The sequence below is a fragment of the Mobula hypostoma genome, chromosome 29 (genome assembly GCF_963921235.1).
Source record: "Mobula hypostoma chromosome 29, sMobHyp1.1, whole genome shotgun sequence".
Taxonomy (NCBI): Eukaryota; Metazoa; Chordata; class Chondrichthyes; order Myliobatiformes; family Myliobatidae; genus Mobula; species Mobula hypostoma.
The window spans coordinates 31,052,171-31,077,916 of NC_086125.1; the positions used below are offsets into that span (position 1 = coordinate 31,052,171).

General features: G+C 43.5%; 1 protein-coding gene across 1 annotated transcript in view; it reads left to right on the plus strand.

Annotated features, from left to right (window-relative positions):
• LOC134339366 (adhesion G protein-coupled receptor E5-like) overlaps window positions 1-25,746 on the plus strand; it is a 137,129-nt gene that overhangs the window by 72,683 nt on the left and 38,700 nt on the right. The window contains exons 12-13 of the mRNA XM_063035806.1: window positions 16,620-16,796; window positions 24,661-24,861. Of these exons, the coding sequence (XP_062891876.1) occupies window positions 16,620-16,796; window positions 24,661-24,861 (378 nt within the window). The remainder of the gene's footprint in view (window positions 1-16,619; window positions 16,797-24,660; window positions 24,862-25,746) is intronic.

Here is a 25,746-nt window from a genome sequence, read left to right on the forward strand (position 1 = left end):
CTAAAGGAATAGAGTATAGGAGCAGGGATGTGATGTTGAGGCCCTATATGGCACTGGTGAGACCTCACTTGGAGTACTGTGGGCAGTTTTGGTCTCCTTGTTTAAGAAAGGATGTGCTGACGTTGGAGAGGGTATAGAGAAGATTCACTAGAATGATTCTGGGAATGAGAGGGTTAACATATGAGGAACGTTTGTCTGCTCTTGGACTGTATTCCTTGGAGTTTAGAAGAATGAGGGGAGACCTTATAGAAACATTTTGAATGTTGAAAGGCATGGACAGAGTAGATGTGGTAAAGTTGTTTCCCAAGGTGGGGGAGTCTAGTACGAGAGGGCGTGACTTAAGGATTGAAGGGCTCCCATTCAGAACAGAAATGCAAAGAAATTTTTTAGTCAGAGGGTGGTGAATCTATGGAATTTGTTTCCATGGGCAGCAGTGGAGGCCAAGTCATTGGGTGTATTTAAAGCAGAGATTGATAGGTATCTGAGTAGCCAGGGCATCAAAGGTTATGGTGAGAAGGCGGGGAAGTGGCACTGAATGGGAGAATGGATCATCTCATGATAAAATGGTGGAGCAGACTCGATGGGCCGAATGGCCAACTTCTGCTTCTTTGTCTTCTGGTCTTATGGTATAATAATGCATTTCGGTAAAAGGAACAATAGTGGGGACTATTATGTAAATGGGGAGAAGGTTTAAATATCAAAGGTGCTGCAGGACTTAGGAGTCCTTGTGCAAGTCTCCCAGTAGGTTAATTTACAGGTTGAGTCTGTGTAAAGAAGGCAAATGCAATATTAGCATTTCTTTCTAGGGGAATAGAATATAAAAGCAAGGAGATAATGCTGAGGCTTTATAAGACACTAATCAGGCTGTATTTGAGTATTGTCAACAAGTTTGGGACCCCATATCTCAGAAAGGATGTGTTGCCATTGGAGAGAGTCCAGAGGAGGTTCACAAGGATGATTCTGGGAATGAAGGGGTTAACATATGAGAAGTGTTTGGCAGATTTTGGCCTGTATTCGCTGGAATTCAGAAGAATGGAGAGGGATCTCATTGAAACTATCTAATGTTGAAAGGATTAGACAGAGTGGATGTCTTGGTGGAGACCTGATGGGCTGAATTTCCGAATTCTGCTTCTATGTATTATGGACTTATGGTTTTATGTATGCATAAAGACTTCACAGCTTCCTGTGGCAATGGATTCCACGATTCACTTCTCTCAGGCTAAAGAGATTTACATAGAAACATAGAAAACCTACAGCACAATTCAGGTCCTTTGGCCCACAAAGTTGTGCCGAACATGTCCCTACCTTAGAAATTACTAGGCTTACCTTTAGCCCTCCATTCTTCTAAGCTCCATGTACCTATCCAAAAGTCTCTTAAAAGACCCAATCGTATCCACTCCCACCAGAGTTGCCGGCAGCCCATTCCACGCACTCACCATTCTCTGCGTAAAAAATTTACTCCTGGCATCTCCTCTGTACCTACTCCCCAGCACCTTAAACCTGTGTCCTCTTGTGGCAACCATTTCAGCCCTGGGAAAAAATCTCTGACTATCCACATGATCAATGCCTCTCATTATCTTATACACCTCTGTTAGGTCACCTCTCATCCTCCGTCGCTCCAAGGAGAAAAGGCCGAGTTCACTCAACCTATTATCATAAGGCATGCTCCCCAATCCAGGCAGCATCCTTGTAAATCTCCTCTGCACCCTTTCTGTGGCTTCCACATCCTTCCTGTATTGAGGCGACCAGAACTGAGCACAGTACTCCAAGAGGGGTCTGACCAGGGCCCTATATAGCTGCAACATTACCTCTCGGCTCCTAATTTCAGTCCCATGATTGATGAAGGCCAATACACAGTACGCCTTCTTAACCACAGAGTCAACCTGCGCAGCTGCTTTGAGCGTCCTATGGACTCGGACCCAAGATCCCTCTGATCCTCCACACTGTCAAGAGTCTTACCATTAATACTATATTCTGCCATCATATTTGACCTACCAAAATGAACCACTTCACATTTATCTGGGTTGAACTCAATCTGCCACTTCTCAGCCCTATCAATGTCCCGATGTAACCTCTGACAGCCCTCCACACTATCCACAACACCTCCAACTTTTGTGTCAATAGCAAACTTACTAACCCATCCCTCCACTTCCTCATCCAGGTCATTTATAAAAATCACGAAGAGTAAGGGTCCCAGAACAGATCCCTGAGGCACTCCACTGGTGACCAACCTCCATGCAGAATATGACCCATCTGCAACCACTCTTTGCCTTCTGTGGGCAAGCCAGTTCTGGATCCACAAAGCAATGTCCCCTTGTATCCCATGTCTCTTTACTTTCTCAAAAAGCCTTGCATGGGGTAACTTATCAAATGCCTTGCTGAAATCCATATACACTACACCTACTGCTCTTCCTTCATCAATGTGTTTAGTCACATCTTCAAAAAATTCAATCAGGCTCTTAAAGCACAACCTGCCCTTGACAAAGCCATGCTGACTATTCCTAATCATATTATACCTCTCCAAATGTTCATAAATCCTGCCTCTCAGGATCTTCTCCATCAACTTACCAACCACTGAACTAAGACTCAATGGTCTATAATTTTTTGGGCTATCTGTGCTCCCTTTCTTGAATATTCTAAAAGGACACCTCTCTATCTTGAGGCTGTGTCCTCTGGTCTGAGACACACCCACCATAGGAAACATCCTATCTACATCCACTCTATCAAGTCCTTTCAATATTTGATAGATTTCAAGTAGGTTACCCCTCCTTCCTCTATATTCCAGTGACTACAGGCCCAGAGCCATCAACTGCTCTTCATATGACAAGTCATTTCATCTTGGAATAATTTTTGTGAACCTCCTTTGAACCCTCTCCAGTTTCAGCAATCCTTTCTAAGATAAGGGGCCCAAAACTGCACACAATACTCCAAGTGAGGCTTCACCAGTGCTTTATAAAGTCTCAATTGGGAAGACATGAGAAAACATGCCTTCTTCCCATTGCCATCATCAGGTAAGAGATACAGGTACCTGAAGGCATACACTCAATGATTTAGGAATAGCTTCTTCTCTTCTGCCATCAGATTTCTGATTGGATGTTGAACCCATGAACACTTTCTTACTATGTTATTTATTCTCTTTTTGCACCGCTTCTTAAATTTAACTTTTGAAATATATACATACATCTTCCTGTAATGTATAGTTTTTATTATTATGTATTGGAATGTACTGCTACTGCATAACAACATATTTCATGACATATGCCAATGATATTAAATATGATATTTTGGTTCTGATTCTGATTCTGATTCTGAAATATCTTTTAAATGTTGCAAATGTACCCTCCTTTGGCAACTTGTTTGGCATACTCACCACACACTCTGTGGAAAAACTGCCTCTCAGGTCCCCTTCAAACCTTCCCTTCTCACCTTAAGTATACACCCCCTAATTTCAGACTCTATACCCCAGGAGCAAAACTGTAACATTTAACTTAGCTCAGATCTCATACCAAAATGTCTTGTATTCCCTTGTGGTGAGGATTGGGATTGTACACTTGGAGTTGGAGATCCTCAAGTTTGAGTGCTAGTTATTGCCTCCTGCTCCTTCTGGGATGTTAATCTTAAACAAATAATGTTTGATGGCCCACATATCCTCTGTCCATCTTGTGGTTAACTTTGCCTGAGTGTGGAAATCTGTGCTGGATACACAATTGAAGATGGATGTTTACAAGTGGGGAGAATTCCTTGATGACCATATGTAATCAGATGAGAAATAAAAAATAGAGTGGTAATATATCCCCAGCTTGATCTTAATAAGGCTTAGTGGATAAAATTGAATTTATTTAAGTGTTTAAGAGTGGGACAATCCACATCACTGGGGCATAAAAATCCAAACTTTAAAGGCAGAGTTTTGTGGCAGTTTCTCTGAGTTGAGGAATGACCAATCAGCAAGAGGGATTCATTGGAAAGGGCCAGTAAGAATAATTCAAGTGCAATTCATTGAGTGGCCATTCTTTTGAGTGTATCAGTGCTTACAGTGACTTCAGCTGTTCGGGCTTAGATGAGATCAGGCTTGGGTGAGGTAAATTTTCTTATAAGTTCTGATTCATTTATTCCTCATCTATTAGTGTATAATACAGTGAGAATGGCTTCAGGGGCAATGTTTTGTACTGAGTGTGGAATGTGGGAAGTCTGAAAGGCCTCCAGTCTCCCAGATAAACACATCTGTACAAGCTGCAGCTCCTGAGAGAATGTATTAAGGAACTGGAGCTGCAGCTTCATGATCTTTGACTCATATGGGAGAATGAGGAGGTGATTTACAGGAAGTAGAGTGACAGTGAGGTAGTCACCCCTAGGTTGTAGGAGACAGGTAACAGAGTGACTGCCAGTAGAAGGATGGGAAATGCACAGCCAGTGAAGACTACACCTATGGCCATTTCCCTCAGTAATAAGTATAAAATGTTAGATAATATTGAGAGGGACGATTTACTGGCTGGCAGGGATCCACAGTGAACAGGTCTCTGGCACACTGAGTCTGGTGCTGTGGCTCAGAAGAGCAGGGAAGTGAAGAGGACTGCAGTGTGGATAGGAGATTCCTTAGAGGAACAGAGATGAAGTTCTGTGGGCATGATAGAGACACCTGGATGGTATGTTGTCTCCCTGGTGCCAGAATCAGGAATGTCTTGGATCATGCCCATGGCATTCTCAAGGGCAGCCAGAAGTTTTGGTACATATTGGCACATGGCAGAGGAAGACAAGGTGAGGAGATCCTGAAGAGAGATTTTAGGGAGCTAGGTAGAAAGCTGAGAAACAGGACCTCCAGGGTAGTAATCTCCGGATTGCTGCCTGTGCCACGTGCTAGTAAGGGTAAGAATAGGATGATTTTGCAGGTGAATAGGTGTCTGAGGCAGGGGTTCAGATTTATGGATCATTGTGATCTCTTCTGGGGAAGAAATGACCTGTACAAAAGGGAAGCATTAAACCTGATGATCCAATATCCTTGAGGTAAGTTGGCTTGCATTGTTCAGGTGGGTTTTAAACTAATTGTGCAGGGGATGGGAACCAGAATGACAGTGCTGAAGCTGAGGTAGTTGGTTTCAAACAGAGGCAATATGTAGTGAGACCGCTAGCGAGGAAAGGCAAAATTGCAGTTAACAGGATGAGTTTCAACGTAAAAGGCAGACAAAATTGAAAAAATAGAACTGAGATGTTATATATGGATATGCGCAGTATATGGAATATGGTCGACAAACTTGTAGCACAGTTACAGATTGGGAAATATGATGTTGTAGGCATCACTGAATCATGGCTGAAAGACCATAAGACAAGGGAGCAGAAGTTGGCCATTCGGCCCATCGAGTCTACTCCGCCATTTTATCATGAGCTGATCTATTCTCCCATTTAGTCCCACTCCCCCGCCTTCTCACCATAACCTTTGATGCCCTGGCTCCTCAGATGCCTATCAATCTCTGCCTTAAATACACCCAATGACTTGGCCTCCACTGCTGCCCGTGGCAACAAATTCCATAGATTCACTACCCTCTGACTAAAAAAATTTCTTCGCATTTCTGTTCTGAATGGGCGCCCTTCAATCCTTAAGTCATGCCCTCTCGTACTCGACTCTTCCATCATGGGAAACAACTTTGCCACATCCACTCTATCCATGCCTTTCAACATTCAAAATGTTTCTATGAGGTCTCCCCTCATTCTTCTAAACTCCAAGGAATACAGTCCAAGAGCGGACAAATGTTCCTCATATGTTAACCGTCTCATTCCCGGAATCATTCTAGTGAATCTTTTCTGTTCCCTCTCCAATGTCAGCATATCCTTTCTTAAACAAGGAGACCAAAACTGCCCACAATACTCCAAGTGAGGTCTCACCAGCGCCTTATAGAGCCTCAATATCACATCCCTGCTCCTATACTCTATTCCTCCAGAAATGAATGCCACCATTGCATTCGCCTTCTTCACTACTGACTCAACCTGGAGGTTAACCTTAAGGGTATTCTGTATGAGGACTCCCAAGTCCCGTTGCATCTCAGAACTTTGAATTTTTTCCCCATATTCTTCTAATCTATCCAAGTCTCTCTGCAGATTCTCCATTTCCTCAACACTACCGGCCCCTCCACCTATCTTCGTATTGTCAGAAAACTTAGCCACAAAGCCATCTATTCCATAATCCAAATCGTTGATGTACAATGTAAAAAGAAGTGGCCCCAACACGGACCCCTGTGGAACACCACTGGTAACCGGCAGCCAACCAGAATAGGATCCCTTTATTCCCACTCTCTGTTTCCTGCCAATCAGCCATTGCTCTATCCATGTATGTAACTTTCCTGTAAATCCATGGGCTCTTATCTTGTTAAGTAGCCTCATGTGTGGCACCTTGTCAAAGGCCTTCTGAAAATCCAAACATACAACATCCACTGCATCTCTCTTGTCTAGCCTACTGGTAATTTCCTCAAAAAATAGTAATAGGTTTGTCAGGCAGGATTTTCCTTTAAAGAATCCATGCTGAGCTCTGCCTATCTTTTCATATACCTCCAAGTACTCTGTAACCTCATCCTTGACAATCGACTCCAACAACTTCCCAACCACCGATGTCAAGCTAACAGGTCTATAATTTCTTTTTTGCTGCCTTGCCCCCTTCTTAAAGAGCGGAGTGACATTTGTAATCTTCCAGTCCTCTGGAACCATGCCAGAATCTATCGACTTTTGAAAGATCATCGCTAATGCCTCCGTAATCTCCACAGCTACTTCCTTCAGAACACGCGAGTGCATTCCATCTGGTCCGGGAGATTTATCTACCTTTAGACTATTCAGCTTCCTGAGTACTTTCTCCATCGTAACTGTGACTGCGCACACTTCTCTTCCCTGCCACCCTTGAGTGTCCGGTATACTGTTGATGTCTTCCTCAGTGAAGACTGATGCAAAATACTCTTTCAGTTCCTCTGCCATCTCCTTATCTCCCATTATAATTTCTCCAGCATCATTTTCTATTGGTCCTATATCTTCTCTCACCTGTCTTTTACTCTTTATGTACTTGAAAAAGCTTTTAGTATCCTCTTTGATATTATTTGCTAGCTTCCTTTCATATTTAATCTTTTCCCTCTCAATGACCTTCTTAGTTTCCTTTTGTAAGGTTTTAAAAACTTCCCAATCCTCTGTCTTCCCAATAATTTATGTTTCCTTGTCTGCCCTCTCCTTCGCTTTAACTTTGGCTTTGACTTCTCTTCTCAACCACGGTTGCATCCTTTTTTCATTCGAAAATTTCTTCTTTTTTGGAATATACCTGTCTTGCACCTTCCTCACTTCTCGCATAAACTCCAGCCACTGCTGCTCTGCTGTCTTTCCCGCCAGTGTCCCTTTCCAGTCGACTTTGGCCAGTTCCTCTCTCATGCCACTGTAATTTCCTTTACTCCACTGAAATACCGACATCAGATTTCGGCTTCTCTTTTTCAAATTTCACAGTGAACTCAATCATGTTATGATCACTGCCTCCTAAGGGTTCCTTCACCTCAATCTGTCTAATCACCTCTGGTTCATTAAACAATACCCAATCCAGTACAGCCGATCCCCTAGTGGGCTCAACAACAAGCTGTTCTAAAAAGCCATCTCGCAGACATTCTACAAATTCTCTCTCTTGAGATCCAGTGCCGACCTGATTTTCTCAATCCATTTGCATGTTAAAATCCTCCACAATTATCATAACACTACCCTTCTGACAATCTTTTTCTATTTCCTGTTGTAATTTGTAGTCCACATCACCGCAGCTGTTTGGAGGCCTATAAATAACTGCCATCAGGGTCGTTTTACCCCTGCGATTTCTTAGCTCAACCCATAAAGATTCTGCACCTTCTTATCCTATATCACCTCTTTCTAATGATTTAATATAATTTCTTACCAATAAAGCAACGCCTCCCCCTCTGCCTACCTTCCTATCCTTCCGATACACCGTGTATCCTTGGACGTTCAGCTCCCAGAGACATGCATCCTTTAGCCACATCTATATTCTATCAATATAGAAGATTATATTGGGGAGTTTAACACCCAAGGAGACATATTGTATCGATAAGATAGGCAAGTTGGCAAAGGGGCTAGCATGGCTCTGTTGGTAAAAAGTGAAATAAATTTTTCGAAAAAGGAGCAATAGATGAAATTGTTGAATTTTTGTGAAAATAGCTAAGGAACTGAAGGGAGTTGAAGGCAGTTATATACAGATCCCCAAATAGTAGTAAGGATGTGGTCTACAAATTACAATGGGAGATAGAAAATACATTCCAAAAGGGCAATGTAACAATAGTCATGGGGGGATTTTAATATCAAGTAGATTGGGTAAATCAGATGGCGTGGGATTCAAAGAGGGGGAGTTTCTAGAATGCCCATGAGATGGCTTTTTAGAGCAGCTCATGGTTGAGATCACTAGGAGATCAGCTGTTCTGACTGGGTGTTGTACAATGAACCGGAATTGATTAGAGAGCTGAAGGTAAAAGAAACCTCACAGGTAAGTGATCACAATACAATTGAGTTCATCCTGAAATTTGAGAAGGAGAAACTAAAGTCAGATATATCAGTATTACCAACAGACCATAAGATGTAGGAGCAGAATTAGGCCATTTGGTCCATTGCACTGCTCCGCCATAATTATGACTGATCACTTTACCTCTTAGCCCCAATCGCCTGCATTCTCCCTGTATCCTTTCATGCTCAGACCAGTCAAGAATCTGTCAACTTCTGCCTTAAATATACATAAAGATTTGGCCTCCACAGCTGCCTATAACAGAGAATTCCACAGACTTACCACTCTCTAGCTAAAGAAATTCCTCCTCATCTCTTTTCTAAAGGACACCGCTCCATTCTGAGGCTGTGTTCTCTGGTCTTAGACTCTCCCATTACAGGAACCATCCACTTCACATCCACTCTATTGGCAAGTTAGAGGATTGGGAAGCTTTTAAGTGCCAACAGAAGGCAACTAAAAAGTAATTAAGAAGGTAAAGATGGAAAACAAAAGTAAGCTAGCCAATAATATTAAAGAGAATACTAAAATCTTCTTCAGATACATGAAGTGGAAAAGAGAGGTGGAAGTGTATATAAGACTGCTGGAAAACAATGCTGAAGCAGTTGTAATGGGGGACTAGAAAATGGCAGATGAATTGAATAAATACTTTGCACCACTGTAGAAGCCACCAGCAGAGGTATCAAGCAGTAGAAAACCAAGGCAGCTGGACTTGCTGTGTTGTCTAGAAGCTGCTTCACCACTCATCCTAGAGGCTCCTACAGTTCTGATTCATGGTAGGTAGTTTTCCGGCTTATAAGCACTGTGAGTTGTTTAAAGGTATAACCATCACATGAGGGTCATTAGAGTCATAAAGATAATGAGAGGATCCTTAGTCTTATCTTTGCATGACTGAAGGTATGAACTCTTATGGAGAAACATAGAAACATAGAAAATAGGTGTAGGAGTAGGCCATTCGGCCCTTCAAGCCTGCGCCAGCAGTCAGTACGATCATGGCTGATCATCCAACTCAGAACCCTGTACCTGCCTTCTCTCCATACCCCCTGATCCCCTTAGCCACAAGGGCCAAATCTAACTCCCTCTTAAATATAGCCAATGAACTGGCCTCAACTGTTTCCTGTGGCAGAGAATTCCACAGATTCAACACTTTCACTTCGGTCCTAAAAGGCTTCCCCTTTATCCTCAAACTGTGACCCCTCGTTCTGGACTTCCCCAACATCGGGAACAATCTTCCTGCATCTAGCCTGTCCAATCCCTTTAGGATTTTATACGTTTCAATCAGATCCCCCCTCAATCTTCTAAATTCCAGAGAATATAAGCCTAGCCGATCCAGTCTTTCAACATATGAAAGTCCTGCCATACCAGGAATCAATCTGGTGAAGTTTCTTTGTACTCCCTCTATGGCAAGAATGTCTTTCCTCAGATTAGGGGACCAAAACTGCACACAATACTCTAGGTGTGGTCTCACCGAGGCCTTGTATAACTGCAGTAGTACCTCCCTGCTCCTGTACTCGAATCCTCTCGCTATAAATGCCAGCATACCGTTCGCCTTTTTCACTGCCTGCTGTACCTGCATGCCCACTTTCAATGACTGGTGTATAACGACACCCAGGTCTCGTTGCACCTTCCCTTTTCCTAATCGGCCACCATTCAGATAATAATCTGTTTTCCTGTTTTTGCCACCAAAGTGGATAACCTCACATTTATCCGCATTAAACTGCATCTGTCATGAATTTGCCCACTCAGCTAAACTACCCAAGTCACCATGCATCCTCTGAGCATCCTCCTGACAGCTACCACTGCCGCCCAGCTTCCTGTCATCCGCAAACTTGGAGATGTTGCATTTAATTCCCTCATCTAAATCATTAATATATATTGTAAACAACTGGGGTCCCAGCACTGAGCCTTGCGGTACCCCACTCATCACTGCCTGCCATTCTGAAAAGGTCCCATTTATTCCCACTCTTTGCTTCCTGTCTGCTAACCAATTCTCTATCCACATCAATACCATACCCCCAATACCATGTGCTTTAAGTTTGCACACTAATCTCCTGTGTGGGACCTTGTAAAAAGCCTTTTGAAAATCCAAATATACCACATCCACTGGTTCTCCCTTATCCACACTACTAGTTACATCCTCAAAAAATTCTATGAGATTCGTCAGACATGATTTTCCTTTCACAAATCCATGCTGACTTCGTCTGATGATTTCACCGCTTTCTAAATGTGCTGTTATCACATCTTTGATAACTGACTCTAGCATTTTCCCCACCACCGATGTCAGGCTAACTGGTCTATAGTTCCCTGGTTTCTCTCTCCCTCCTTTTTGAAAAAGCGGGGTTACATTAGCCACCCTCCAATCCTCAGGAACTAATCCAGAATCTAAAAAGTTTTGAAAAATTATCATTAATGCATCCACTATTTCTTGGGCTACTTCCTTAAGCACTCTGGGATGCAGACCATCTGGCCCGGGGGATTTATCTGCCTTTAATCCCTTCAATTTACCTAACACCATTTCCCTACTAACATGTATTTCCCTCAGTTCCTCCATCACACTAGACCCTCAGTCCCCTAATATTTCCGCAAGATTATTTATGTCCTCCTTAGTGAAGACAGAACCAAAGTAGTTATTCAATTGGTCTGCCATGTCCTTGTTCCCCATGATCAATTCACCTGTTTCTGACCGTAAGGGACCTACATTTGTCTTAACCAATCTTTTTCTTTTCACATATCTATAAAAGCTTTTACAGTCAGTTTTTATGTTCCCTGCCAGCTTTCTCTCATAATTTTTTTTCCCTTTCCTAATCAAGCCCTTTGTCCTCCTCTGCTGGACTCTGAATTTCTCCCAGTCCTCAGGTGTGCTGCTTTTTCTGGCTAATTTGTATGTTTCTTCTTTGGACTTGATACTATCTCTAATTTCCCTTGTCAGCCACAGGTGCACCACCTTCCCTGGTTTATTCTTTTGCCAAACTGGGATGAACAATTGTTGTAGTGCATCCATGCGATCTTTAAATGCTTGCCATTGCATATTCACCGTCAACCCTTTAAGTCTATCTTAGCTAATTTACATCTCATACCTTCAAAGTTACCCTTCTTTAAGTTCAGAACCTTTGTTACTGATTTAACTATGTCACTCTCCATCTTAATGAAGAATTCCACCATATTATGGTCACTCTTACCCAGGAGCTGGGGTAGAGATGTTAGAACTGCGTTGTAAGTAGCTGATAGGTGGTGTCATACCCCACCCCCTCTGTTTAGGGATGGGTTTTCCAGTTTGTCAAAGATGGCTTCTTTAACCCCTCTTTCAGTTCTCCCTGTCTAAAATGTGCACATTGTTATAATCAAAGGAGTGTCCCTTGTCATGAGGGTGTAGATATACAGCCAAATATGGACCTGAGGTGTTAGCTCTCCTTTGTTGTGCCATCGATTTGTGAAGTGGTTGTTTTGTCCTAACATCTCTACCTGGCATCTGCACAACAGTTCACACCTCCATTCTTGCAAACATAAGACAAATGACCCTCTCATTACCTCTATGACTCTTAATGACCCACATGTGACTGCTTTACCTTTAAACAACTCAGAGTTCATAGGCCTGAAAACTACGCACTGTAGATCAGAACAAAAGATGCCTATTGGATGAGAGGTGAAATGGCTTCTAGACAACACAGTTGTCTTGATTTACTACTGCTTGATACACAATGATCTGGATGACTGAGAACCTTCATAGACATATAGCAGTATGGTGGAAGGTCCATGTGTCAGGGGTCATGAAGTGTGTGAATTTACCATTACAAGGAAGAAATTTCTTGTGAAACTGAAAGGCCTGATGGTAAGTAAGTCACCTGGACCAGATAAAGCACACCCCAGTGTGTCACAATGGTGGGGCATTGGGAGCAAGGGTGGACCCAAATGGAAGACACATCTTGTGAGGTTAATTAAATTTAGTTTATTGTTCGATATCAGGAGAGCTAGGCAGGAGCAGGAGTAGTGAACTGGACAAGGACTGAGGACTACGACTAGGCTGGGACAAAGGGTCTGGGCTAGGACTCGGAATCGGCTCCCAGAACTAGAGGAGACATGAAGGGGCTAGGGTATGGACTCCGAGCCCGAGACTGGGCAAGGACCCCAGAACCAGGCATGGACACGACTTGGGCTAGGGAGAGGAGGAACATGGGAACACAGAGCCTCGGTTTCGGGGAGCAGGTACATGGAACCATGGACACATACACAGACGGCATTACGGCCTGACTTACCCCGCGGAGGCGAAAACAAGACAAGACAGGACATGACCCCCCGTGGGGCAACGGCACGATGGCCTGACTTACCCCATGGAGGCGAGGACAAGACAAGACAAGACAAGACAAGACCACACAAATGAACACCAGACAGTACCTATCTAGTTCCGGTGATGGAACTAGACCGAAGTGCAGGCAGGGGCTGCAGATGAGGGCTAGAGTCGAGAGGGGCAGAGAAGGGATTCAGACAAGGGGGTAGGATAGGAATCACAGACCGCCAGGGCCAGGACTTGACTCAGAACTGGGAAGCCGCCAGGGACAGGACTTGACTTGGTGCTTGAATGCCGCCAGAGCCAGGACTTGACTTGGAGCCTTCGGGTAATGGTGAGCTCTCGACTCAGCCCGGGAACAGTAGACAGCGGTTCTTGATTCCCTCTGGCGGGTTAACTGATGGACCCACCTCGGTGAGGAAACTTTGCAGGCTCGCTTTGGCGAAGTAACTGGACAGGGTTGCTCCGGCGAGGAGAGGCGAATTACCAGCACTCGTTTCTGCAGAGACTAGGCTTGCTCCAGCCGGATGACATCGGCACACCGTACCCTAGATGACTTTGCAGATGCTCCCGCGCCGAATGGCTGAAAGCTGGAGACTATAAACTACCGGTTCAGCCCAGTGTTAATTGCCTCTAATTACCAAAGTCGAGGGACACGGGAAAACAGGGAATCAATGGTCCGGATCGTAACATAAACAAGGTAAATTTAAAGGGACCCCAATCCGGACCATGATACAGGGTTCTGAATGAGATTGTGGAGGATCCTTCAAGAATCACTAAATTCTGGAATGGTTCCACAAGACTGGAAATTGCATATGTTACTCCACTCTTCAAAAGGGAAAGAGGTGGAAGAAAGGAAATGATAGACCAATTAGTCTGACCTCAGTGGTTGAGAGATGTTGGAGTCAATTATTAAGGGTGTTATTTCAGGGTACTTAGGGGCACATGATAAAATTGGCTGTAGTCAGCATGGTTTCCTCAAGGGAAAATCTTGCCTGACCAATCTGTTGGAATTGTTTGAAGAAATAACAAGCAGGATAGACAAAGTAGAATCAGTTGATGGTCTGTATATGGATTTTCAGAAGGCCTTTGACAGGGTGCCACATGTGAGGCTGCTTAACAAGCAACAAGCCCATGGTATTACAGGAAAGATTCTAGCATGAATAAAGCAGTGGCTGATTGGTAGGAGACAAAGTGGTGGAATTAAAGGGATTCTTTTCTGGTTGGTTGCTGGTGACTAGTGGTGTTCCACAGGGGTCTGTGTTGGGATCAATTCTTTTTATGCTATACGTCAATTATTTGGATGATGGAATTGCGGCTTTTTTGTAAAGTGGGCACACAATATGAATACAAGTAGGAGGCAGGTAGTTTTGAGAAAGAAAAGAGGCTACAGAGGACAGACAGATTAGAAGAATAGACAAAAATGTGGCACATGGAATACAGTGTCAAGAAGTGTATGGCCATGCACTTTCGTAGAAGAAATGAAAGGGTTGACTTTATCTAAATGGAGAGAAAATAACAAAAAAGACTGAGGCACAGAGGGATTTGGGAGTCCTTGTGCAAGATTCTCTGATGGTTAATTTGCAGGTTGAGTCTGTGTTGAGGAAGGCAAATATGAAGTTTGCATTCATTTCAAGAGGACTAGAACCTAAAAATAAGGGTGTATTGTTGAGACTTTATAAAACAGTATAAATGTTTTATGTTAAGAGGGGGATAATTTAAAGGAGATTGTGGGGCAAGTTGTGCACCCTGAGAGAGGTGAGTCTCTGGAATGGGCTGCCCAGAGAGGTGATGGGGGTAGATATGATGGTCATGTTTAGGAGACACCTAGACAGATATGTAAACATAGAGGGATATGGACAATGAGCAGATGCTTCACTTGAGCAGTTAAGCCCCTTATCTTAGTTAGAAAGGATGTGCTGAAACAGGATAGGGTTCAAAAAAGGTTCACAAAAATGTTTCTGGGGTTAAATGGCTTGTCATGTGAAGAGTGCTCGATGACTCTGGAATCCACTGGAATTCTGAAAAATGAGGGGTGACTTAATTGAAACCCATTGATTGTTGAAAGCCCTTTTTAGAGCAGATGTGGAGAGGACCTCTCCTATGGTGGGAGAGTCTGAGACCAGAGGACACAGCCTCAGAATAGTGGGGCATCCTTTTAGAATAGAGATGAGGAGGAATTTGTTTAACCAGAGTTTGGTGCATCTGTGGAATTTGTTGTCACAGGCAGCTGTGGAAGTTAAATCATTGGATATATTTAAGGCAGAGTTTGATAGATCCCTGATTAGTTAGGGCATGAGGGGATATGGAGGGTGGGAAGGCAGATAATTGGGGCTGAGAGGAGTAATGGATCAGCCATGATGAAGTGGCAGAGCAGACTCAATGGGCCAAATGGCCTAATTCTGCTCCAATATCTTACAGTCTTATGGTTTAGAAAGATGAGGTTTGTATACCTTGCCTGAATGGAAAGACGATCCAAATAGCATCAGTGTCTTTACAGAAAGACCAATGACAATACAAAGGAGCTGCCACAAAGCATCATCAGGAAAATAGAAGACATACATTTATGCTGCGTAAGGAGGTGAAATGGTTATGGTCAAGTCGCAGAACTTGTGTTCCAAGGTCTCAAGTAAATATTAGAAAACTTGATTTCATACCTTACCTTGTATAAATATGGTAAAATAATCTGGAACCTGATCAGGCTTTAGTGATGATAACCAACAGCCGACTTTACTTTTATAAAGGACTTATTGTAAGACCAGGTGAACGGTCTCACCCCCACCCCCACAGATGCTGCTTGAACTCCAGCATTTTGTGCATGGCTCCAGATTCCAAAATCTGCATTTTCTGGTTTCTACACTAGTACTCTACTGTTTCCTTCTGGACTGAATTGGCTCGTGATACAATGTCTGCTGAGCAGATCACACGGTCCTCCAAACTCCACACCATGCCCCCCTTGCCTGCTCCCAAACTTCACAGACTGAGAAAATTTGCAAAAGCTACTTTTTTTTTTCTGCTCAATGTGTGTTGCCAGCTGCATCTGTGTCTTTTAGGACACAGAACAGGAACATGCGCTTTGGCCACAATGTCTGCCGATGCCAATTAAAATCAATTTCTTCTGTTTGCTCATTGTCCATATCCCTCTATGTTCACATATCTGTCTAAATGTCTCCTAAACATGACCATCATATCTACCCCCATCACCTCTCTGGGCAGCCCGTTCCAGGCACTCACCTCTCTCAGGGTGCACAACTTGCCCCACAATCTCCTTTAAATTATCCCCCTCTTAACATAAAGCTATTCCCTCTACGATTTGACATTTCTGCACAGGGAGAAAAAAAGACTCCAAATACACTTCCTGTCTATAAGGCTCATAATTTGATAAATCCCTGTCAGGTCACACCAGAAACTCCAGTGAAAACATCCAGGTTTGTCCAATATCTTCTAATGACTAATGCCTTCCTATCCAGACTGAGAGAAAAAAAAATATTTTATTTGGAAAGGGCCAGGGAACAGAAGTTGTATTTTGGTTTATAGGGTGGGAGGAGATTGACTAGGCACAAACACAGCCAGAGACACTGAGACAATCAGCTGCTTTAAAGTGAAGCAATATTCAATTTTGTAATGTCAGTGGTTCAGAACTAATTATTCTATAGTGACACATGTAAAATGCTGAAGGAAATCAGATCAGGCAGCATCTATGGAAAGGAATAAACTGTCAATGTTTCAGGCCAAGACCATTCATCAGGATTGGAAAGGAAGGGGGTAAGAGCCAGAAGTTTGTTTATAATTATTCAATAATCTTCTTTTCCTTTCTTGCAGAGGAAAGCAAAATCTGAAAATCCAGTATGTGTCTACTGGGAACATGGAGGCAAGGCCAGGAAGGAAGGATGGAATATCTTTGGCTGTAAACTTCATCAAGATTTGCCAGAAACTACATCATGCAGTTGCACACACCTGACCAGCTTTGCCGTTTTGCTTTCCCATACTCCAATCCCGGTACAGTCTATAGTTGATTAAAGTCTCTCTGATGTGTACTAACTGAAAGAGATCGCTCTGGGTAAACCAATTTGGAATACGAAAGGAAGAGCAGGTTGAGAAATACAGGATCACATCATTTGGAGTCCATTGAATGGGCTTGAGAGTCATTACTCTCCCCGTTTGTATACCTGAGATCACATCGAGAGACCTAGGACAGTGCGTACCTAGACTTGCAGCTTTCATCATTGAACTGATCAGCAACATGAGTTGAAGGATAGAATTTGACTCCAGTGAGCATTACATTGCTTTATGTAATGAGGCACCCCAGGAGCGAAGGCCTGCATGTTTCCAGCTGTAGCTCAATGGGAGCTTTCTCCCAGTTAGATCTGAATTAGTGGGTCAAAGCTTGCTTCCAATTTATGTACAGTGAATGCTTCCTCCATATAGTATACATTTTTCTTAAAAGGACTTTGCAAGGATATTTAAAGGGACCAGGAAATAGAGCCATGTTGCATTTCAAGGGATCGTGGGAAACAGAGCACCAGTATTAAGGTATATAAAGATGTTTTAAAAAAATCTATCAATAATGAAAATTGATGAACCTTAGTCAGCAGACTTAGATCAAGAGTGCAGTTCCCTTTTAAGAAAACTGAATTGGGGACATCATGCCAGTCAACAAATATGGATGAAACACAGAGGGCTTAGATTTCCACTCCCAGTTATCCTCCCGGCTATCCTGCTGGTGAGTGCATAGTCTCTTGAAAATATAATTGAAGACGTCTATTCTGTTTTATGGAAACGTGGCTCACACCCACAATTTTGGATGCCATTCTCCACAAAGACAGGACAACTTGGACAACTCAGTCTTTTAAAGGCAGAGGAGGTGGAGTATGCTTTAGGATTTTCTCATTGTCATGTGCAATCATGGCAGTTCTGTTTCAGTCCTGCCCAACCTGGAGCATCAAGAGGTCAAATATTGTCTATTTTATCTTCTGGGGAAGTTTTCTGGCACCATCCTGGTAGCGCCTCAGGCCAATGTCAGGCAGGCATTGGAGGAACTGAGCATCATAATCAGCAGCACAAAACTGCACTCTGATACCTTCCAGATAATCGCAGGAGATTTCAACCATTCCAGTTGGAAGAAGGCTCTCAACATCTACACATTTTGAATCATCTATCATTTTTGAATCTGAATGAATACACCACAGTTGTCACTGACTTCATCAAGATCTGTGTGGATGAGTGTATAACTTCAAGAACATACTGGACATACCCAAACCAAAAGCCATGGATTAGATTAGATTATTACAAACGTAGATTATGAGGACACACAGTCCTCTTTTATTGTCATTTAGTAATGCACGCATTAAGAAATGATACAATTTGTTCCTCCAGAATGATATCACAGAAACACAAGACAAACCAAGACTAAAAAAACTGACAAAAACCACATAATTATAACATATAGTTACAACAGTGCAAAGCAATACCGTAATTTGATAAAGAACAGACTGTGGGCACGGTTAAAAAAAAGTCTCAAAATCTCTCAAAAGTCCCATCATCTCACGCAGACGGTAGAAGGAAGAGAAACTCTCTTCCTGCCATGAACCTTCAGCGCTGCAAACTTGCCGATGCAGCACCCTGGAAGCACCCGACCACAGCTGACTCTTGAGTCTGTCCAAAAAATTCGAGCCTCCGACCAGCCCTCTGACATCGAGCACCGAGCACCATCTCTGCCGAGCGCTTCGACCCCAGCCCCGGCAACAGGCAATAGGCAAAGCCGAGGATATGGGGCCTTTCCCTCCCGAGATTCTCGATCGCACAGTAGCAACGGCAGTGAAGCAGGCATTTCAGAAGTTTCTCCAAATGTTCCTCCATGCATTTCACGTCTGTCTCCATCAAATCAGTATTGTGCATGGTACCTACTTAACAAATACGATATCATTTCGGAGCGGCTGCGTGCGCTGCGTCATGTCACCATCTTCTCCTCCCCACCTCCCATCCCCACCCCATCACTAGTTATAGTGATGACTATAACTATAGAAAAAAAATTCAGGTACTACCTACAGAAGGCTACTTTAAGAGAAAAGTAACAATTTTAGTTGAGGTTAAGGATGGAATCATCAGCTCTGGTGGGGTTTGCAGGTTCCTACGAAGTGAAACCTAACATCATGAATGAGCGCGATGCTTCATTCCCAGATAAGCTCAATGCCTTTTGTACAGGATTTGAAAGGGAGACTAAAGCTGCATCTGTGTAGTTCCCTGCAGCACCTGGGACCCTGTAATCTGTCTCCGAGGCCAATATCAGAACATCTTTCAAAAGGGTGAACCCTAGCAAGAAGTCAGACCCTGAGAGGGCTCTGAAAACCTGTGCCAGCCAACTACCAGGACTGTTCAAAGTCATCTTCAATCTCTCACTGCTGCAGTCAGAAGTTCCCACCTGTTTCAAAAGAGTGACAGAGTGACAGTCATATCAGTGCCCAGGAAGAGCAGGGTGATCTGTCTCAAGGCAACAGTCACAACACACTGGAGGAACTCAGCAGGTCGGGCAGCATCCGTGGAACCGATCAGTCAACATTTCGGGCCGGAACCCTTCATTAGGACTGAAGAGGGAGGGGGCAGAGGCACTATAAAGAAGGCGGGGGGAGGGTGGGAAGGAGAAGGCAGGTAGGTTCCAGGTGAAAAACCAGTAAGGGGAAAGATAAAGGGGTGGGGGAGGGGAAGCAGGGAGGTGATAGGCAGGAAAGGTGAAGAAGGAATAGGGGAAAGCACAATGGGTAGTAGAAGGAGGCGGAACCATGAGGGAGATGATAGGCAGCTGGGGGAGGGGACAGAGTGAAATAGGGATATGGGAAGGGAGGGGGTGGAAATTACCAGAAGTTGGAGAATTCTATGTTCATACCAATAGACTGGAGATTTGACCCCAGCATCTGCAGAGTATCTTGTGTTTATGATCTGTCTCAATGACTATGGATCAGAGGCACACATTTCTACTGCGATGAAATGCTTTGAGAAGTTAGTCAAGGCCAAATCACCTCCTGCCTAAGCAAGGACCTGGCCCCACTACATCCACTGTAGACCTATTGAGGTGACAAGCAAAATACAATCTCATTGGCTCTCCTCTCGGTTTTGGCTCACCTGGACAAAATTAATAGAACATAGAAATCTACAGCATATTACAGGCCCTTTGGCCCACAATGTTATGCTGACCATGTAACCTACTCTAGAACCTACCTAGAATTTCCCTACAGCATAGTCCTCTATTTTTCTAAGTTCTATATAACTATCTCAGAGTCTCTAATAAACCCTATTGTATCTGCCTCTACCACCATTACTGGTAGTGCATTCAACGCACCCACCACTCTCTCTGTGGAAAAACCTACCTCTGACATCCCATCCGCACCTCCTTCCAAGCACCTTAAAACTATGCCCCCTTCATGTTAGCTATTTCAGCCCTGGGAAAAAGCCTCTGGCTATCGACACGATCAATGCCTCTAATAATCTTCTACACCTCTATCAGGGCACCTCTCACCCTCCATTACTCCAAGGAGAAAAAGCCAACTTCACTCAACCTATTCTCATACGGCAAGCTCACCATCCAGGCAATATCTGTGTAAATCTCCTCTGCACTCTTTCTATAGTATCCACATCCTTCCAGTGGTGAAGTGGCTAGAACTGTACACAGTACTCCATGTGGGGTCTAAGATCTTTTATAGCTGCAATGTTACCTCACAGCTTTTGAACACAATCCCATGGCTGATGAAGGCCAACACACCATACTCCTTCTTAACAACACTCATCCTGTGTAGCAGCTTTGAGTGTCCTATGGACATGGACCCTAAGATCTCTCTGATCTTCCACATTGCCAAAAGTCTTATCATTAGTATTATATTCTGCCTACCAAAATGAACCACTTCACACTTAACTGGGTTGAGCATCATCTGCCACTTCTCAGTCCAGTTCCGCAGCCTATCAATGCCCTGACAACCCTCCAGACTATACACAACATCCCCAACTTTTGTGTCATCAGCAAATGTTCTTACCCACCCTTCTACTTCCTCATCTAGGTCACTTATAAAAATCACAGAGGAGGGGTCCCTGAACAGATCCCTGCAGAACACCACTGGTCACCGACCTCTATTCAAAATACAAACCATTTACAATCACCCTTTGCCTTCTGTGAGGAAGCCAATTCTAAATCCACCAAGCAAGGTCTCCTTGGATCCCATACCCCCTTACTTTCTGAATGAGCCTTGTATGGGGAACCTTATCTAATGCCTTACTGAAATCCATGTACACTGCATCCACTGCTGTATCTTCATCAATGTGTTTTGTTACATCCTCAAAGAATTCAATCAGACTCGTAAGGCACAACCTGCCCTTGACAAAGCCATGCTAACTGTCCCTAATCAAGTTATGTCTCTCCAAATGCTCATAAATCTTGCCTGTCAGGAATTTCTCCAACAACTTGCCCACCACTGAAGTAAGACTCACTGGTCTATAATTTCCTGGATTATCTCTACTCCCTTTCTTGAACAAGCAAACAACATTTGCAACCCTCCAATTCTCTGGTACTTCTCCCGGCCATATTGATGATGCAAAGATCATCACCAGAGGCTCAGCAATCTCCTCCCTCACTTCCCACAGTAGCCTGGGGTATATCATTTCTGGACCTGGAGCCTTATCTAACTTAATGCTTTTCAAAAGCTCCAGCACATCCTCTTTCTTAATGTCTGTATGTTCAAGCATTTTAGTCCACTGTAATTCATCCCCACAACTGCCAAACTCTTTTTCCCTGATGAATATTGAAGCAAAGTATTCATTAATTTCCTCCTCCGACTCTATGCGCATGTTTCCACTATCACACCTGATTTGTCCTATTCTCCTACGGCCTATCCTCTTGCTCTTCACATACTTGTAGAATGTCTTGGTGTTTTCCTTAATCCTGCTTGCAAGGCCCCTTCCAGCTCTCCTAATTTCATTTTTAATCTCCTTCCTGGCAATCTTGTAATTTTCTAGTACTCTAACAGCACCTAGTTTCTTGAACCTTTTGTAGACTTTTCTTTTCTTCTTAACAAGATTTTCCACATCCTTTGTACACTACCATCCTTTCCCTGCCTCAGTGGAATTTACCTATGCAGAATGCCATGCCATGAACCTTTGCTACAATTGCGCTGTGCATTTCCCAGTTTCTGCCTAATAACATCATACCCCAATTAAATGTTTTCCCAAGTTGTCTGCTCCTTTCCCTCTTCAGCACTTTGGTAAAGGAGATAGAGTTGTGATCACTACCTATCCCACTGAGAGATTTGACAGCTGACCAGGCTCATTTCCCAATATCAGATCAAGTACAGCCTCTCTTCTAGTTTGCTTATCTACATATTGTGCCAGGAAATCTTCCTGAACACACCTAACAAACTCTATCCCATCCAAACCTTTTGCTCTATGGAGACACCAGTCAATATTAGGAAAGTTAAAATCACCCATCACAACAACCCTATTATTACTGCACCGTTACAGAATCTGCTTCCCTATCTGCTCCTCGATGTCTCTGTTACAATGGGGGGTATCTATAAAAACACCCATTACAGTTATTGCCCCCTTCCTGTTTTTGACTGCCACCCATACTGACTCAGTAGACAATCCCACCATGACTTCCTCCTTTTCTACAGCCGTGATACTATCCCTGATTAGCAGTGCCATGCCCCCACCTCTTTTGCTTCCTTCTCTGTCCTTTTTGAAATACCTAAAGCCCAGCACACTCAGCAGCCCTTCCTGCCCCTGAGGCATCCAAGTATCTGTAATGGGCACAACGTCATAGTTGCACATATTGATCCACACTCTAAGTTCATCTGTCTTGTTTATGATAATCCTTGCATTAAAATAGACACATCTCAAACAATCTGGCTGAGTGCATCCTTGCTCTATCATCTGCCTATCCTTCCTCACAAACTCCCTACAAGCTGTCTATTTGTGTGCCAACTGCCCCATCCTCTGCTTCTTCACTTTGGTTCCCACTCTCCTGCAAATCTAGTTTAAACTCTCCCCAATAGCATCAGCAAACCTCCCTCTCAGGATAGTGGTTCTGCTCCAGTTCAGGTGCAACCCCTCCCACTTGTAGAGGTTACCCCTTCCCCAGAAAAGGTTCCAGTGATCCAAGAACTTGAAACCCTGTCCCCTGCACCATCTCCTCAGCCACTCATTCATCTGTGCTATCTTCCTGTTCTGACCTTCCCTAGCTCATGGTACTGGAAGTAATCCATTGATTACTACCCTGGATATCCTGCTCTTCAGGTTCCTTCCTAACTACCTTAACTTACTGAGCAGGACCTCTACCCCTCTCCTGCCTATGTCATTGGTAACCAATATGTACCATGACCTCTGGCTGCTCACCCACCCCTTCAAGAATATTCTGCAACTGCTTGGATATCCTGGACCCTAGCATACGAGAGGCAACACATTAGCCTGGCATCTCTTTTGCTGCCGCAGGATTTCCTATCTTTCCCCCAACTATCGAGTTCCCTATAACTATTGCTCCACCTGTCCTCACCTTACCCTTCCGAGGCTCAGAGCCAACCACAGAGCTATTGGTCTGGTTGCTGCTGCCTTGCCCAGATAGGTCATCCCCCTCAGCAGTATCTATAGGAGTATACCTGTTGCTCAGGGGAATGGCCACAGGGGGACCCTGCACTGACTTCTTTCTCTCTTTACCTCTCTGTGTTCACCCATCTACTCCCTGAATTCTGCACTCTGGGTGTATCCACCTGCTCCAAATCTTATCTGTCAATTGCTCTGCCTCCCAGATGATCCTTAGTTTATCCAATAGCTCCAGCTCCTTAATGCATTCTTTCAGGAGCTGGAGTTGATTGCACTTCCAACAGGTGTAGTCATCAGGTTCCATAAATTCCTACCTCCTACAGGAGGAGCATTCCACTGCCATATCCGCCAACCTGCCTGCACTGTACTATGGGCAACCAAGACCAAATCAGTAATAATGGAAGGAAGAAACTACTCTTCTTGCCCGTTTCCTTGGCTTCAGCCTCTTCTCGTCGCCGCCTCTTGAGTCAAAGCCTCTAAGTTCCCACTCTGACTCTATCCCCCACTCCGTGAATGGCTGCTTCAACGATGGCCACTCTGCTTGACCCCATCTCTTTAATGGTTTAAAAAAATAAGAAAAACCCCCATGCAAGGAGAAAGAAGTCACTTTGTTTGGCAGTGTTCTGCCTGCCTTCTGCTGCCGCCAATGCCTCTGACACTTCCCACGTCTGCGCACTAATATCTATATCAACCTACTGTTTGTTGATTACAGCTCAGCATTCAATACAATCATACCCTCAGTTCTAATCAACAAGCTGTAAAACCCAAGCCTCTGTACCTCCCTCAACAACTGGATCCTTGACTTCCTTGCTGGAAGACCACAGTCAGTGTGGGTCAGAAATAATCTCCTCCTAGCTGACAGTCAAAAGTGGGGCACCTCGAAGATGCATGCTTTGCCCACTGCTCTACTCTACATTCATGGTTGTATGGTGGCTATATATTTGTATTTATTGATTGTAATTTGTAGTTTTTATTATTATGATTTGCAACATCTGCTGCAAAACAACAGATTTCATAACATATTTTAGTGATATTAAACCTGTTTCTGATTTTCTGAACATTGAGATTTGCAAACAATTGGACAGTGGGATTTCACTGTATGCTTATGCAGGTAAAATATATTGTCATATCATATAATGTCCTAGAATTTTGCAAGGCATGGGAATGAACAGATATGGTCCTGCACATCATTGATTAAGTTTTCCTTTTTGATTGTTGTAGCACAAGTGGAGTAATTTGGATTATTAGATATTTCAACTCATTTTTTTCTCTCTGTCTTACCAAGGCGGCTGATGAGAAGAATCTGGAATTAATCACTTATGTTGGACTGTCATTGTCAGTTTTCTGTCTTCTGCTCTCAGTCATCATCTTCCTCTATTGTCGTTCCATCCGAAGCATTCGAATTACAATTCACACACATCTGTGCCTGAGTATGCTGCTGGCAGAATTCCTGTTTCTTGTAAACAGTTCAAAAATTAAAAATGAGGTAAGTTCACAAAATTGCATTACAGTGGGCAGCTGAGACTCAACAGATATTAAAAATCAAACAAACAGTAACATACTGGAAATTTGCGGTACAATAGAACAAGCTGACAGACCTCGTCAGTGAAAGAGACACAGAGCTGACGTTTCAGATAAATATACACATACCTATATACATACACACACATACAACTACAATATAGATATTAATGAAATAGTAAATTTTAAATTGTCCCATTGTCCCATTCAAGCATAAAGCTTTAATCACTGGGGACAATTTCTTACTCTTATGGGAAGATTACATCTTTCCTGACTTTGCTTGGCAGGTGAGATGTGGCTGTGAAACAATCTCAGGTTGTGGGGCCTCCTCCGTGGTGATTGTAGGCGCTTACTCTGAAAAGCAGTAAGTGGTTCTGACTGCTCTGGACACTTCCTTCTCTAACAATTGACTCTGCTGTCCTTAACTGGTCTATGTGTTGTCTTCAGATGACATCAGATGCAATCTCTTATTGTGTCGGAAAGCGGTCCAGTTCCATTCTGAATCTTTTTAAGTACCCACTTTTTATCACCTCTGCAGTCCTGCAACAGGACTATTTGTCCAGGAGTGAAATAGTTTGAGAGCCCTCAATTTGTTTCAGCTGCTAGTCCAACTTACTCCTTTTGAGAATGGGTTTGAGGATATCCGACCATGAGCGAAAGAGATAATCCAGGGACCACATATCTGGTGAGTTGTTGGTTGTGGAGTGCATTGTATTGCGAAATGCAAGAAGCAAATTGTCAAACTTTCGATTCAGTGTCACTGTAGTGTGTTCTGGGGACATTGCTCGCAGTGGGTTCTTTAGACTCTGGACAAATCTTTCTGCTAAGCCATTTGTTGCTGATGGCACAA